A 16,090-nucleotide genomic window follows, 5' to 3' on the forward strand; every position below is an offset into this window, starting at 1 on the left:
GAAAGTAAAACATTCTTGAAAGGAGTGTACTAAAAAATAACCCAATATTTATAGAATTAATATATATAATTATATAAATTAGTGAAATAAGATCAAAGTAAAAAATAATTTTTAAATGTTACATTTTATGTGCACACTATATTAAATATAGTTAAAATAATTAAACTGATATATTATATATTGTAAATTATAAATATATTGATAATTCATTAATTTTAATTTATTCTTGAAAGGAATTTCCTGGAAAATAACCAAACATTTATAGAATTGATATACAAAAATAAATGTGAACAATTCTATCAAATCAATTTAAAATATATTAAAGTATCCATAGATTTTTAGCAAATTGTAATTTCTAAAATTAAAAATAAATGTAATAAATAAAAATTAATACATTTTTGAAATGGGTTTTTCTGGAAAATAACCACGTTTATATATATATATATATATATATATATATATATATATATATATATACACACACACAATTTTTTATTTATTTATTTGCAAAAATAACCAAATACATTAATTAAATAAAATATATAAATATATTTTTAAAAGAATTTAAAATATTTACTAATTTTAAAAAGTGCATATATGTATAGACACTATAAGGAAATTTATTTTGAGTTAATTTATTTTCATTAATTTTTTTTAATTTATTTCCAGAAAAAAAACCTAATATTTATTGAAATAATGTATAAAAAATATATGTGAACAATTCTATAAAATTAATTAAATAATTAGCTATCAATATTAATTATTTAAATAATTTAGTGATAGTCATATAGATGAAATGAATAATTTTTATTCCAGAAAAATAACCAAATGTTTATAGAATTAATATATAAAAAAATGTGTGAACAATTCTATAAAATTAATTAAATAATTATCAATGTTAATTATGTATAGAATGTATTGATAGTCATGTAGAGGGAATTATTTTTATTCCAGAAAAAAACAAATATTTATAGAATTAATAAATAAAAAAATATATGTGAACAATTCTATAACATTAATTAAATATTAATTATTTATAGAATGTATTGATAGTCATATAGAGGAAATTAATAATTTTTTCCAGAAAAATAACCAAATATTTATTAAATGAATATATAAAACTGTAAATTAAGTATATAAAAAATGCACATATGCACACTATAATAATATAAAAGTATATGTAAAAAATTATATAAATTAATTCAATAAAATATATACATTTTAATAAGTATTTAAAAAGTTAATTATATGTATAGAGTAGACCCTATAGTAAATATAGTGGAAATGATTTAATTATTAAAATTAATTTTCAGAAAAATAACCAGGCGTTTATAGAATTAATATATAAAAATGTATGTAAATTATTTAAATAAAATTAATATATTAAGTGTTAAGTATTCCTTTTTTTTTTCTTTTTTTTTTACACTTTATAGAGTGCATATATGCACACTATAATGAATATAGTGGAAAATAAAGTAAAAGTATATGTACAAAATTATAATTAATTAAATAAAACATTTAAGTGTTAATACATATTTTAAAAGGCAATAATTTATAGAGTGCACATTGATAGACCCTATAATAAATATAGTGGAAATGAATAAATTATTGTAATACAGTTTTTAAAAAAACAACCAAATGTTCATAGAATTAATATATATAAAACATATGTAAAATTAATTAAATAGATATTTAAGTATCAAAATGTTTTTTTAAATGTTAATAATTTACAGAACGTATAGATACACATGAAATTTATTCATTTTAGAAATTAATTTCAAAAGTTTACAAAAATGTATAGTTAATATATATAAAAAATGCTTAATTTTAATAAAAACTATTTTACAATTATATAGATTGCATATTTGCACATTATAATAAATATAGTGGAAAATAATATAAAAGTATATGAAAAAGGAATTGTATATTAATTAATTAATTAAATAAAATATTTAAGTATTAATAAATATTTAAAAAACATTAATAATTTATGGAGAGCACATGTATAAACTTTATAATAAATATAGTGGAAATTAATTAATTCTTGAAATTAATTTCCATAAAAACGTCAGATGTTTATAAAATGAATTAAGTGTTAATAAGTATTAATTTTATTATGCACACTATATGAAAATATAGTAATAAATATAGTGGAAAATAATATAAAATTATATGTAAAAATAACAAAATTAATAAAATAAAATAAATGACTATTAATAAATATTTAAAAAGTTAATAATTTATAGAGTGCATATGTATAGACCCTATAATAAATGTAGTGGAAATTAATTAATTCTTGAAATTAATTTTCAAAAAAACAACCAAATGTTCATAGAATTAATACATAAAAATATATGTGAAAAAAAAAGAACTAAATTGATATTTAAGTATCAACACGCTTTTTTTTTAAATGTTAATAATTTAACTTGATCAACTTGATAATCTAACTTGATCTCTTTTTATTTATTTGGATCTGGATGGTCTCAAACCAAAAGATTGTTATTTATTTACAATAAAGTCAGACAACAATGCAAAAGCATGTAAATATCATAAAGCAGACAAGGTTTAAAGACCTGTGTAAAGATGCAGATTTTTATGGGACGTTCTGGACGACAGAAAGCCAATGCATTTTGTGCTTTTCCATCTGCAGTCTTTGCATCCGTTGGATCCCTCCAAACTGTTCGGGTGGCAGTCGGCCAACGCCGTGGGCAGCAGCGGTAGGAGCTTTAAACTTTATTGTGGGGAAATTGTTGAGACTTGAGACTTTATTCACTTTATTCACTGTTTTCCAGAAGCGTCCAGCGAGCCGCCGCATTTCTCCAGCTCTCAGCTCGTCAGTAAGTTCGCCGTCATCGAGAATCTGGACTTCCTGTATTACCTGAGTCACGGCAGGCCGGCGTTCGCATACGGGGTTTTTCTCACGCAGCATCTCGTCAACTGCAGCAACGTCAAGCTACAGTGAGTCTCTCTCTCTCTCTCTCTCTCTCTCTCTCTCTCTCTCTATATATATATATATATATATATATATATATATGTATATGTGTGTTTTTATATTTTTAAACACACACATATAAATATATACATACATACATACATGTATGTTAATTAATATAATTCTATTATTAAATATAATTTTATCTATAGAAAAAATATATATTTTTCCATTATGTATTAATACGTGTTTAAAAAAATGTAAAAACATCATATATCTATTAGGTATAAAAATATTAAATATTGTGAAAATTAATTAACTCTGATCATTTTTTTCCAAAACAACTACTAAAATTAAAATTCCGAAAATTAAAAAAAATAATGTATATAGAGCTATGCCTTTTTAAAATAAATGTTACATAAAAATAATTTACATAGAATTCTATTATTAAATACAATTTTATTTAAAGAATAAAATGTAGACTGTGTGAAAAAAAAAAATATATGTATATATATATATATATATATATATATATATATATATATATATAGGGCAAGAGTGAGAGAGAGAGAGAGTGCGCAATGTATGCAATGATTATTTCATCACAAATGTGACCCTGGAGCACAAAACCAGTCTTAAGTCGCTGGGGTATATTTGTAGCAATAGCCAAAAATACGCTTTGTGGGTCAAAATTATTGATTTTTTTTTTTTTATGCCAAAAATCATTAGGAAATTAAGTAAAGATCATGTTCCATGAAGATTTTTTGTAAAATTCCTACTATAAATATATCAAAATGTAATTTTTGATTAGTAATATGCATTGTTAAGAACTTAATTTGGACAACTTTAAAGGTGATTTTCTCAGTATTTTGATTTTTATGCACCCTCAGATTCATGATTTTCAAATAGATGTGTCTCGGCCAAATATTGTCCTATCCTAACAACCATATATCAATAGAAAGCTTATTTATTGAGCTTTCATATGATGTATATATCTCCAGTTTTGTGGTCCAGAGTCACAAATTACAAAGAAAAATATATGTGTGTATAATATTGCGGTGTAATTTTCTCTCTCTGGTATCAGGGTGTCTCTGGCTGTGGATCAGGCGTACTCCTTAGGCCTGTTGAACTTCAGCAGTGCGTGTGTGTCAGCAGCGTGTGTGTGTTTCTGTGAGCTGCTGGGTGTTTGCAGCCTCAAACTAAGAGTGGATCTCCGCGCCCTCAACCTTATCCTCAGACTCTGGACTCAGACCTGTGAGGACCACAGAGACGCAGCTTCACTCCGGCAGGCCCTCGGTATCATCAACACTAAACTCAGTCACATGGTGGGTTTTGTTTGAAGAGCTTTCACTGATTTCTCGGTTTCTGTTGCAGTGGAAAAGGCCACTAAGTTGGTCAGCGGTGAGAAACAAAGCGCTCAGGAGCTGCTGGTTCATCTGGAGACGGCCGTCAGAGACGTTCTGGAGAAGAAAGCCATCAGTCGGTCAGTGTTCTGCACCAAAACAGTGCATTTTTTTTTTTTTTTTTTTTATTAAAATTCAGGGGAGAAAAAAATGTAATGAGTAAAATGTGTGGGTTTTTTTTATTATATATTTAATTTCATTTATAAAAATAAATAAAAATTATTACAATATGGAAAAAAATTACAAACTTTTAATGAGAGTTAAAAAAAACTTTTTACTCTATTAAAATATTGAATCTTTTTTTTAAGATTATTTTTTGTTAGTTAATTAATAGTTTAATTTTTAGTTTAATTTTATGTAACTTAACAGAACAACAGATTGATTTTAAAATTAATAAAAAAAATTGTCTGGAAGTAATATTATTTTAATTTTCTTCACATTTTTACAAATCTGCAGATTTTGCACCAGAATCATTGTTGAAAATGCAAATTAAAATTTTCAATTGGGTATTAAGTTGTCGCATAATGTGATATTTAGTTGTTTTATGAATGATTTTCCTTTAATTAAATTAAGTTGAATAATTAAATCATTTTATGTATTCATCATTATAGAGTCTTTAATCAGTGTTTATTTTATTATAGTATTTAGTAGTATTTTGAATCAGCATTTATTTTTAGATTTTTAGTTTTTATTTATTAATTTGGTTAATTTGATGAATTTTTGCCATTCTTATTATTATTATTTTTTACGTTTATTCTTGGTGTTAATGTATTTTTAGTTCAGTTTTAGTACTTTAACCTCAAATTAATTAATTTTTTTGTATTTCATCTAATATTTGTTTTATCTTACTTCAGTCATTTAAACTAACGAAAATGACTGATGAATGATTTTTAATCCTTTTAGTTTTAGTTAACAGTGGTTCTGTGTGTTCATGTTAGCTCGTCATACGAGGCGGCGCAGGAGTGGGCACTTCCTGTCCAGTTCTGTCACCTGCACGCCCTTCCTCTAAGCCCCGCCTACCCACAGGACTGCGCTCGTGACGGACAGTGGCTCAACTTCCTGTTGTTTGTACAGCTGCACAATTACCCGCTCCAACAGGTATGGGTCGTCTTACATCTTTTTATTATTTTTTTATTTTAAAAATAAAAATTTTAAATTGACACATTCTTTAATGATTCAGATCGGAACTTCGGATAGGGTTCGCAAATCATTTGTTTCAGACTGAGACTTTGGATTGCGTATCGTGACTCATTTGATTCAGATAGGATTTCAGAGTGTGTATTGTGAATCATTTGATTTAGACCAGAACTTCGAAGCGGGTTCGCAAATCATTTGTTTCAGATCTGGCCTTTGGATCACGTATTGCAAATCATTTGATTCAGAACGGAACCTCAGAGCGCATATCATGACTCTTTTGATTTAGATTGGAACTTCAGAGCGGGTTTGTGAATCTTTTAATTCAGTTTGGAACTTCGGAGCAGATTCACGAATCAATTGATTTAGATCAGGACTTTGGAGTGCATATCTCAAATCTTTTTTTCTGTTTTCTTTTTTATTATTAAACAGTAAGAAACATCAAACCATTAAGGCAGTATAGTTATAAAAAAAAAAGAATAAAAGTATACACAAATACAAATGTACCATGGTTTTATTATAGAAAAAGTGTAGTACGTATTGTTTTTTATAACCACAGTTTCAATTCCATGGTTAAACTATAACACAGAGATGGCAGAAACTGGAATTGTCCTTTATTTTACAAAAACATTTTGTAACGTTTCGTTATTCTTGGTATCTTACTTGTATGACCAAATGACAGAGTTGAAGCTCTTGTAGGATGTAGAGCTTAAACAAAATCAAACCATTTCTCTTTATTTCTTTGTAAGTAGAAAATTAAATGACCCGAAGTTACATTGACTGGTTATTATTTTTTTTCCTTTTTTTCTTTACATTTACATCACATTCGCAACCTGACTGTTGCACTATATAATTTCTGATAAAACAAGCTTTTAACTTTCTATATTTGTGTTGGTTGGTCCAGGTCAGATCTCTGGCAGCCAGTTTCAGTCCAGCTCTGCAGTCCCACATTTCCCTGGCATTCCAAGATCTTCATCCAACAAGCTCCCATCAGGCTCTGGAGGATCAGGGGATCATCACAAGCGCTCTTCCCCGAGACGAGAGCCCCGAACCCCCCAGAGAGCTCTTCCAGGTGCTGCTTGAGAGCCAGGAGAAGCCCAGTCCCTGGAGGTTTCTGCTGTCCGAAGCGGTCCGTCAGCGCAGTCCTGCTCTGTCCGTGCTGGCGGCCTGTCATCAGGTCTGTGCTTGACTGTAAGATCTGAGAGATGAGCTTCAGCTGCTGTGTGTTTGACACATGTGTGGTTTGATTGACAGGGGGCGGAGCTGCTTCAGTGTCTCTGTGTGTGGATCCTGACGTCTGTCGGTGATGATGTCACTGAGGAAGCCACCGCCCACATCCACGAGAGCCCCGCCCATCACGTGTGGAACCTCCACGATCTCTCCGTCTTGTGGAAGACACTCCTGTGCAGGAGCAAGATCAGGCCTCTGATTCGTGGATTCCAGCTGTTTCAGAGGGTAAGAGACTCTCTGATTGGAAATTTAGTTTATTTCAGCTTAATTTCAAAGACCTAACTCTTTACAAGTTTCTAACTCAAATTTAAGCATCGTATTTCCTCTCATTCACAAACTTTTAGTACTTATTTTTTGTTATATTATATTATAAATTAATAATAGTGTTTTAGATTTTGTTTAATAAAATGTCAATATTATATGTGTATATAATATATATATACATTTAAGATTATTAATATTTTAGTATTATGTATATATTATATTGTCATTTATTAGACATGATTAAAGAAAAAACTAATAAAAAATTACAAAAACGTAAAACAAATAAAAGAAAAGAAAAAAAACTGAAAAAAATAAAATTAAAAAAGAACATGTAAAAAAAAAACCAGAAAAATTAAAACAGAAAATATAAAAAGTTAATAAAACAGAAAAACAAAATTAGAAAGAAAACATAAAATATATTAAAAAATTTTTTATTAGTTTTTATTTCGGTTTGGCTTTAATTTTTATTTATTAATATTATATTAGATGTATTTTATTAATTGTTTTAATATAGACTTAATTAAAGAAAAAAATAAAAATAAATTACAGAAACATAAAACAAAACGTAAAAACGTTAAAAGGAAAACAGAAAATACAAAACTAAAATAAAAAATGAAAATGTAAAAAAAGTAAAAGTGACAAAGAAAATTTAAATTAAAAATTAAAAGGAAAACAGTTAATACAAAATAACTCTATATGTATATATATGGAATGGAAAACATTTAACAAGTTAAGTTTCTGTTTGGCTTTAATTTGTATTTATTAATATTATATTAAATTCATTTCTTTTTTTATGTTTTAGTAATTGTAGTACTTAATGTTTTATTTCATTAATTTTTTTTACATTTGTAGTTCAGGATATATATATATATATATATATATATATATATGTGTGTGTGTGTGTGTGTGTGTGTGTGTGTGTGTGTGTGTGTGTGTGTGTGTGTGTGTGTGTGTGTTTTTATTTATTCATTTTATTTATTTTTATTTAATTACCATTTTAATTAGGTAATTGACTTACACAGGTGGCACATTAAGTAACATAAATATGTTGTTCGGTGTCATTTTAGTATTATTGACATTCAATATTATTAGTATTTTGAACTCTAAAAGTTTATTAAACTTTTATTTTTATAAACTATATTTATTTTACTTTGTCATTTTAGTACGACATCAAACCATTTTATTTCAGTTCCTTTTCTATTTCTGATGTAAGTTTAAGGATTTTATTTCAGCTGGGGTTTTTTTTTTTTTCAATTAACAAAAATAATTTTTAATAGTTTTAGTTTCACTCTAAAAACACTGATATACTTTAATGTTTATTGTAATATAATGAATTAGGATGAAAAAAGTTAAGCCGCTTCATATTTTTGTGGAAATCATGAGCAATTATTCGAAATGGAAATTTGTCACATTGTAAATGTCTAAACACAAGCAATGTAGCAATGATGGTAAAAATTCAGCTTTGATCACAGAAATAAATTACATTTTACAGTATATTGGCATAGAGAAAAGTTATTTTAAATTGTAATAATATTTCACAATTTTACCGACTATTTTTTTATTTAAATAATGCAACCTTGGTGAGCAGAATAGTCTTCTTTTAAAACATTATTCTACATTTTTTCCATTGCAAATGTGGACTCTTATAAATATGGTTTAGAGCTAAAAACAATCCCAAATTTCAGTCTGACCGTTGGATTTGGACTTTTGATCAATTTAATGCATCCTTGATCAATAAAAGTATAAAAAATACATTGTAAAGGCAAATTATTAGTTTTATTTCATATATGTCTGTTTATTTTGTTGCAGGAGTCTCCGCTGATTTACATGCTGCACATGTATGAGTTCTGCTCGGACTACAAAGACTATCAGCGAGCCAAAGACAAACTGCTGGACTTCCAGAAGTGTTTGCTCAATGTAATGTCACTCCGGTTTCTTTCTTTCCCCGTCTGCTGGTTTTCAGTGTTAACCCTTGTCTTTTTTTGTGGTTGTGTGTTTAGTTGCGGAGCAGCAGTGTGGTGTTGAGTTCAGACGTGCTGCCGGTCCAGTGGGTCGAGGCTCAGGCTTCGGTTCTGCTGCTGACGCTCCTGAAACAGAGCAGGACTCAATATGAGCTGCGCCGTCTGCTTCAGCTGCTGGTGGACATGGAGAGACTGCTCAAATCCAACGGTCAGACTGAAATTCACCATCGTTTTTAGCTCTAAACCATATTTATAAGAGTCCACATTTGCATTGGAAAAAATGTAGAATGATGTTTTAAAAGAAGACTCTTCTGCTCACCAAGGTTGCATTATTTAAATAAAAAAATAGTCAGTAAAATTGTGAAATATTATTGCAATTTGAAATAACTTTTCTCTATGCCAATATATTGTAAACTGTAATTTATTTCTGTGATCAAAGCTGAATTTTTATCATCGTTGCTCCAGTCTTCAGTGTCACATGATCTTTCAGAAATCATTCTAATATGCTGATTTGCTGCTCAGGAAACATTTCTGACTATTATCAATAAGAACATAAAAAAATGAATTTTTTATCATGGGAAAGTGCAATATTCTGTAAATTAGGGTTATTGTTGTTAGGTAGAACTAAAACTAAAATCGTAAAAAAGTTACATGAACCATAAAAAATACTTCAAATAAAATAAAACTAAAAAAAAAAAAAATAGAAAATAACAAAAAACAAAAAATTATCTTAAAATTAAAAAGGAAAGCAAATAAGAACAAAGAAAATGATTAAAAAAAAAAAAAACAGAAAACTGAAAATCTCAAAATAAAATGAAAACTGAAAATATAAAAAAATTAAGAGAAACAAAATCTAAAGTAAAATGAAAATTAATTAAAAAAAAAAGAACTGAACTAACTTAAGAACTTTAAATTAAAAAAAATAAAACTATAACTTTTATTTAGACATAAGAAAAATACGAATAAAAAAATAATAAAAAAATGAATCTTAAAAATTAATAGGAAAACAAATGAAAACCGAAAATAAAAAAAATGACTAAAAAATAAAATGGAAAATAAAAAACATTAAAATAAAAATCTGACAATCTAAAATTAAAATTAAAACATAAAATATTAAATATTAAAAGAAACAAAATCTAATAAAATCAAAATCTAATAAAAATAAAACTATAACACTATTTAGACATAAAGAAAGAAGTAATAATAAATGACAAAAACATAAAACAAAGCTTAAAAATTAATAAGAAAACAGAAAATAGAAAATAAAATAAAAAAGAAAACTGAAAATATAAAAAAGAAAATAAAAACTACATTTAAAATTGAAATAAATTATAAGAAATTACAAGTTAAAATAAAAACTGAAAAAAATGTAAAAAAAAAAAAGGAAAAAAGGAAATATAAGAAATGAAAATAAAAACAGAACATAAAATTTTGAATAAAAACAAAATCTAACAAAAATGTAAAAAATAAAAACATAAAATTTGTGAAAATAAAAAAGTGAAAGTAAAATTACAAGTAACAAATATTTTTAACAAATAAAAAAAAAAACTAACAAGATTTAATTTTTTTTGTAAATTACTAAAATTACTAAAACCCTAAAAATGAAATGGAAAACTAAAAGTATTAAAAAATAATAATAATAATAAATTGAAAACAGAAAATGTAAAAATAAAATGAAAATGACTGTGTTGTGTTTGGTGCAGGTCCTGACTTTAAGAAGCTGAGTCAGTTGAGTCAGGTGTTGTCGGACACTCCTGTGCCGCTGTCTGCGCATCTGCTGGACGATTATTCCAGCGCCGGCCTGCAGGACGAGTGCAGGAGGATCATGCAGGAGCTGCAGGAGATCAGCCTTTTCACGCAGGCCAGGAAAGTGGCTCAGCTGGCCGAGCTGCCCATCGACTGCCTGATCATAAATGAGGTCAGTAACCGCCACAGCGACCTGCCAAAATAAAGTTGCACATTTGAAATTGTGAATTAAGGCAGAAATAATTTAGATATAGTCATTTTTCACAGTTGTACTATATATTAAAGGATAACTATTGCCAAAATGCAACCTGGGCTGTTTTTTTTTACTGTAAACGAGACAAACTTATATCTAAAAGCATAATTACGACAAACGAGTCGTTTTTGAGATTGACCGTGATTTCGTTTTGTGGTCAGTGGCCGGTGAATGGGAGTACTAGGGGCATAACTTTGAGTGCATCAAAATCGATATTTTTCCAACACTAAGAAGACTCGACACACCATGAAACTTTGCTGGAAGTATCGCCTGGGTCTCTACACATGAACTCCAGCACTGAGAACATTGTTTGTGTACACAGAGTTTACTAAAAAGAAAGGTTTTGAACAACTCACTTTCACTGTTTGAGTGTTGTTTTTGACAACCATCTTAGATTTAGTCTTAGTCTTTTGGACTTAAATGCTTATTAGTTTTAGTCCAATTTTTGTCACTTCTAAATGTGATAGTTTTAGTCCAATTTTAGGCGACGAAAAGTCAAAAAGGTTTTAGTCTAGTTTTAGTCAAAAAAAGGCACGACACTCCACCACATGAACAGCTAATTAAATCGCATGTGAATAAATGCAAATATTCCCTATAAACACAGAGTAAAGACCCTAGCTATGTTTCCATCCATAAATGCGAATTTAACTTATGCGCAAAACTGGAACATCGCGTAAACATTTGCGCATAAAGCAGCGTTTCCAACCAACAAGACAAAGAGAACAAAGTCATCACTTGCTGACAAATTTCCACTCAATATCACTAATAAAACTAGGATAAGTCACTGAAAATAATAATTTTCATATAAATATAATTAATTGAAGGGATCAGTGAGCATTTTACTTTTACTTTTACTTTTACTTTCGAATTCGGCGTCAACTGATTGAATGGACGACAACAAAACAGTACGACTAACTCACTTAGTCTATATTAAACACAGAATTATTTATTTATTAAAAAAAAAAAATAATAACTGTTAAATAACTTACACAAAGTGTAGCCTATTTATATATAAAAAACAGGCCTACTGAAAATCAGCAAACACGGTGGAATAAATAAGAACTGAATGTTCTTCCAATGAGATTCCAAAATCACCTTTTAGATAAACGGCAACAGTCAACAGGCCTTTTTGAAATCCAAAATATACTGGACTCCAGCCGCGGATCTGTGATGCGACTGTTGAGCAGCCGTGTTCAGTTTTTAATTGCACTGTTTCTCTAACTGAACTAAATGATTTTTGCTACCATGAAAAAATCAAAACGTGGTGGGCAAGTGACGAAACTGGTGAAGGAAACATTTCAGAATGACCAATACAACATTTCTGATGCTGTGAGACAAGAAAATAATAATAATAATAATAATAATAAAAATATTATAATTATTATTATTATTATTATTACTACTAAAATCAAACATATCAATATTGTAATTTCACTGTGAAATAAAATTGAATACTTAAAAATAATGTAATTCTAATATTAATAAAATGTAACAATTACATTGTAATATTTTGTAAAATTTCAATATAAAAAATCTTTAAAAAAAATACAATTATTATTTTATTATTATTATTATCATTATTATTTAATTTATTATTATTAAATCGAATACTTTTAATAATAATGTCTTACTAATAAAATTAAAATAACATTATTATTCTAAGTATTCAATTTTATTTCACAGTGAAATATTACAATATTGATATGTTTGATTTTAGTAGTAGTAGTAATAATAATAATAATAGTCATTTTATTATTATTATTATTATTATTATTTTCTTATTAGATTTTTTTCACATTTATTTTTTTAATTATTCATTTTTAAAATGTTATGTTTTTCTTATGTTTTTAATAATTAGTAAATCATTTTTGTTTTACAGTAACATACTACAATGGTAATATCATTTTTGTTTTTAGTAATAATAACAGTTTGCTGTAAAATACAAAATTTCATTATTTAAAAACTTATAATAATAAAAATGTTTTCTAAATTGTTAATTTGTATTTTACAGCAAGCTGTTATTTAGTTTTATTTTAATAATAATAGGATTATTCTCCTTAAATTATTTTTGTTTTACTGTAAAATATTATAATACTAACATTGTTTATTTTTAGTAATATTATAATAATAATAATAATAATAGTATTATTTTTTTCTTAATTATTTTTATTTTACAGCAAAAAAAATTTATAGTAATAGCTTTTTTTCTTAAATTATTGTTGTTTTACAGTAAAATATTACAATACTATCATTTTTTTAAATAGTAATAATTATTATTATTATTATTATTATTATTATTATTATTATTGTTATTATCCAAAACAAAAAACTGATTATATATTAATTGGATAATTAATATATAATCAGTTTTTTGTTTGTTTGTTGTTTTTTGGCCACATTTTGCCAAGCCCTGAAGTTATGAAATTACCTCCCAAACTCAAAGTTTCCCAAGACAGCACATGTGGACCTTAGAAAAACATTAAGTGCTAAACGAGAAGCTTGTTTCCTCTTTTTTCCTCAAACCTGGAACAGCTCCAGCGAGATCTGGTAGCTCATAAGCAGAAGCGTCAGTGGGAGAGACAGGAGACGCGGCTGGCCTTTTGGAGGAGATGCCATGAGCAGCTGGAGACGGATCGCGTCCAGCCCGAGGCGGCCAGTCACTACTTCCTGTCTCAGGCCGAGGTGAGACTTTACCAGGCTTTCTAACTTTCTAATGCATCTCATTCTGTCTCATGTCCCTTTTCACCTTAAAATACTATTACAAACATACAAAAACATATAATATAATTTTACTGTGTAATTATATTGTGTAATCTTTGATCATAATGATAATAATTATTGTAGTAATAATATTAGTAATAGCAATATTTACAAAAATAATAATAATAAAAATCATCCTAATTATAATTTTTTTTATCATATATTCTTAAGCGTTAGATGTTGATTTTACAGTGAAGTCTTACATTGGTGATTTATTTTGTTTTATTTTTTGGTAGTCATAATTATTGGAATAATAATCATTTCTTAAGCATTACAATTTTATTCTACAGTGAAATTTTACAATGGTAATTATTTTGTGTAGATTTTTGATAATAATTATTGTAGTAATAATAATAATAGTAATTACAATAATAATAATTATTATTATTATTTTTATTATTTTTATCATGTATTGTTAAATGTTAGATGTTTATTTTACAGTGAAATCTTGCATTGTTGATTTGTTTTTTGGTAATATTTATTGTTATAATAATAATAATAATAATTATTATTATTGTATATTCTTAAGTGTTAGATGTTTATTATACAGTGAAGTTTTGCATTGTTGATTTTTTTGGTAATAATATTTATTGTTATAATAATAACTAATAATAATAATAATAATAATAATAATAATTGTATATTCTTAAGTGTTAGGTGTTTATTTCACAGTGAAGTTTTGCATTGGTGCTTGTTTTGTTTATTTGTGTGTTACTAATAATTGTAATAATTACACTAATAATAATTTAACTTCAGAATTATATTTTTAGTGACATTACAATAGTAATTATTTAGTTAGATTTTTTTGGTAATAATAATAATTGTAATAATAATAATAAATATTATTAATATTGTATATGCTTAAGTGTTATTTATTTTACTTTTTTGTTACTAATAATTATTATAATAATAATATTAAGAATTTAATAATTTTATTTGAAAGTGAAATATTACAATGCTATTTGTTTTGTTAGATTTTTTGGTAATAATAATAAATAATAATATTATTATTATTATTGTTGTTGTATATTTTTCAGTGTTAGGTGTTTATTTTACAGTGAAGTTTTGCATTGGTGCTTGTTTTCTTTATTTGTGTGTTACTAATAATTGTAATAATAACACTAATAATAATTTAACTTTAGAATTATATTTTATAGTGAGATATTACAATAGAAATTATTTAGTTAGATTTTTTTGGTAATAATAATAATTGTAATAATAATAATAAATATTATTAATATTGTATATGCTTAAGTGTTATTTATTTTACAGTTTTTTTGTGTGTTTTTTTTTGTTACTAATAATTATAATAATGATATTAATAATATTAATAATTTAATAATTTTATTTTAAAGTGAAATATTACAATGCTATTTTTTTGTTAGATTTTTTGGTAATAATAATAAATAATATTATTATTATTATTATTATTATTATTATATATTTTTCAGTGTTAGGTGTTTATTTTACAGTGAAGTTTTGCATTGGTGCTTGTTTTGTTTATTTTTGTGTTACTAATAATTGTAATAATTACACTAATAATAATTTAACTTTAGAAATATATTTTATAGTGAGATATTACAGTAGTAATTATTTAGTTCGATTTTTTGGTAATAATAATAATTGTAAATAATAATAAATATTATTAATAATGTATTTGCTTAAGTGTTATTTATTTTACAGTTTTTTTGTTTTTTGTTACTAATAATTATTATAATAATAATAATATTAAGAATTTAATCATTTTATTTTATAGTGAAATATTACAATGCTAATTATTTTCTTAGATTTTTTGTAATAATTATTGTAATAATAATATATTATTATTATTATTATATATTTTTTAGTGTTAGGTGTTTATTTCACAGTGAAGTTTTGCATTGGTGCTTGTTTTGTTTATTTTTGTGTTACTAATAATTGTAATAATTACACTAATAATAATTTAACTTTAGAATTATATTTTATAGTGACATATTACAATAGTAATTATTTAGTTAGATTTTTTTGGTAATAATAATAATTGTAATAATAATAATAAATATTAATATTGTATATGCTTAAGTGTTATTTATTTTACAGTTTTTTGTTTGTTTTTTTGTTACTAATAATTATAATAATAATATTAATAATATTAATAATATTAATAATTTAATAATTTTATTTTAAAGTGAAATATTACAATGCTATTTTTTGTTAGATTTTTTGGTAATAACAATAAATATTATTATTATTATTATTATTATTATTATTATATATTTTTCAGTGTTAGGTGTTTATTTTACAGTGAAGTTTTGCATTGGTGCTTGTTTTGTTTATTTTTGTGTTACTAATAATTGTAATAATTACACTAATAATAATTTAACTTTAGAATTATATTTATAGTGACATATTACAGTAGTAATTATTT

General features: G+C 25.6%; 1 protein-coding gene across 1 annotated transcript in view; it reads left to right on the forward strand.

Annotated features, from left to right (window-relative positions):
- The first annotated feature begins 2,623 nt into the window (after positions 1-2,623).
- LOC141301028 (spatacsin-like) overlaps positions 2,624-16,090 on the forward strand; it is a 32,549-nt gene continuing 19,082 nt past the window's right edge. Inside the window, exons 1-11 of the mRNA XM_073831282.1 lie at positions 2,624-2,717; positions 2,793-2,958; positions 4,017-4,228; positions 4,307-4,415; positions 5,274-5,433; positions 6,374-6,646; positions 6,724-6,924; positions 8,773-8,880; positions 8,964-9,132; positions 10,628-10,842; positions 13,456-13,605. Of these exons, the coding sequence (XP_073687383.1) occupies positions 2,624-2,717; positions 2,793-2,958; positions 4,017-4,228; positions 4,307-4,415; positions 5,274-5,433; positions 6,374-6,646; positions 6,724-6,924; positions 8,773-8,880; positions 8,964-9,132; positions 10,628-10,842; positions 13,456-13,605 (1,857 nt within the window). The remainder of the gene's footprint in view (positions 2,718-2,792; positions 2,959-4,016; positions 4,229-4,306; positions 4,416-5,273; positions 5,434-6,373; positions 6,647-6,723; positions 6,925-8,772; positions 8,881-8,963; positions 9,133-10,627; positions 10,843-13,455; positions 13,606-16,090) is intronic.

The sequence above is a fragment of the Garra rufa genome, chromosome 25, assembly GCF_049309525.1.
Source record: "Garra rufa chromosome 25, GarRuf1.0, whole genome shotgun sequence".
NCBI classification, from domain to species: domain Eukaryota; kingdom Metazoa; phylum Chordata; class Actinopteri; order Cypriniformes; family Cyprinidae; genus Garra; species Garra rufa.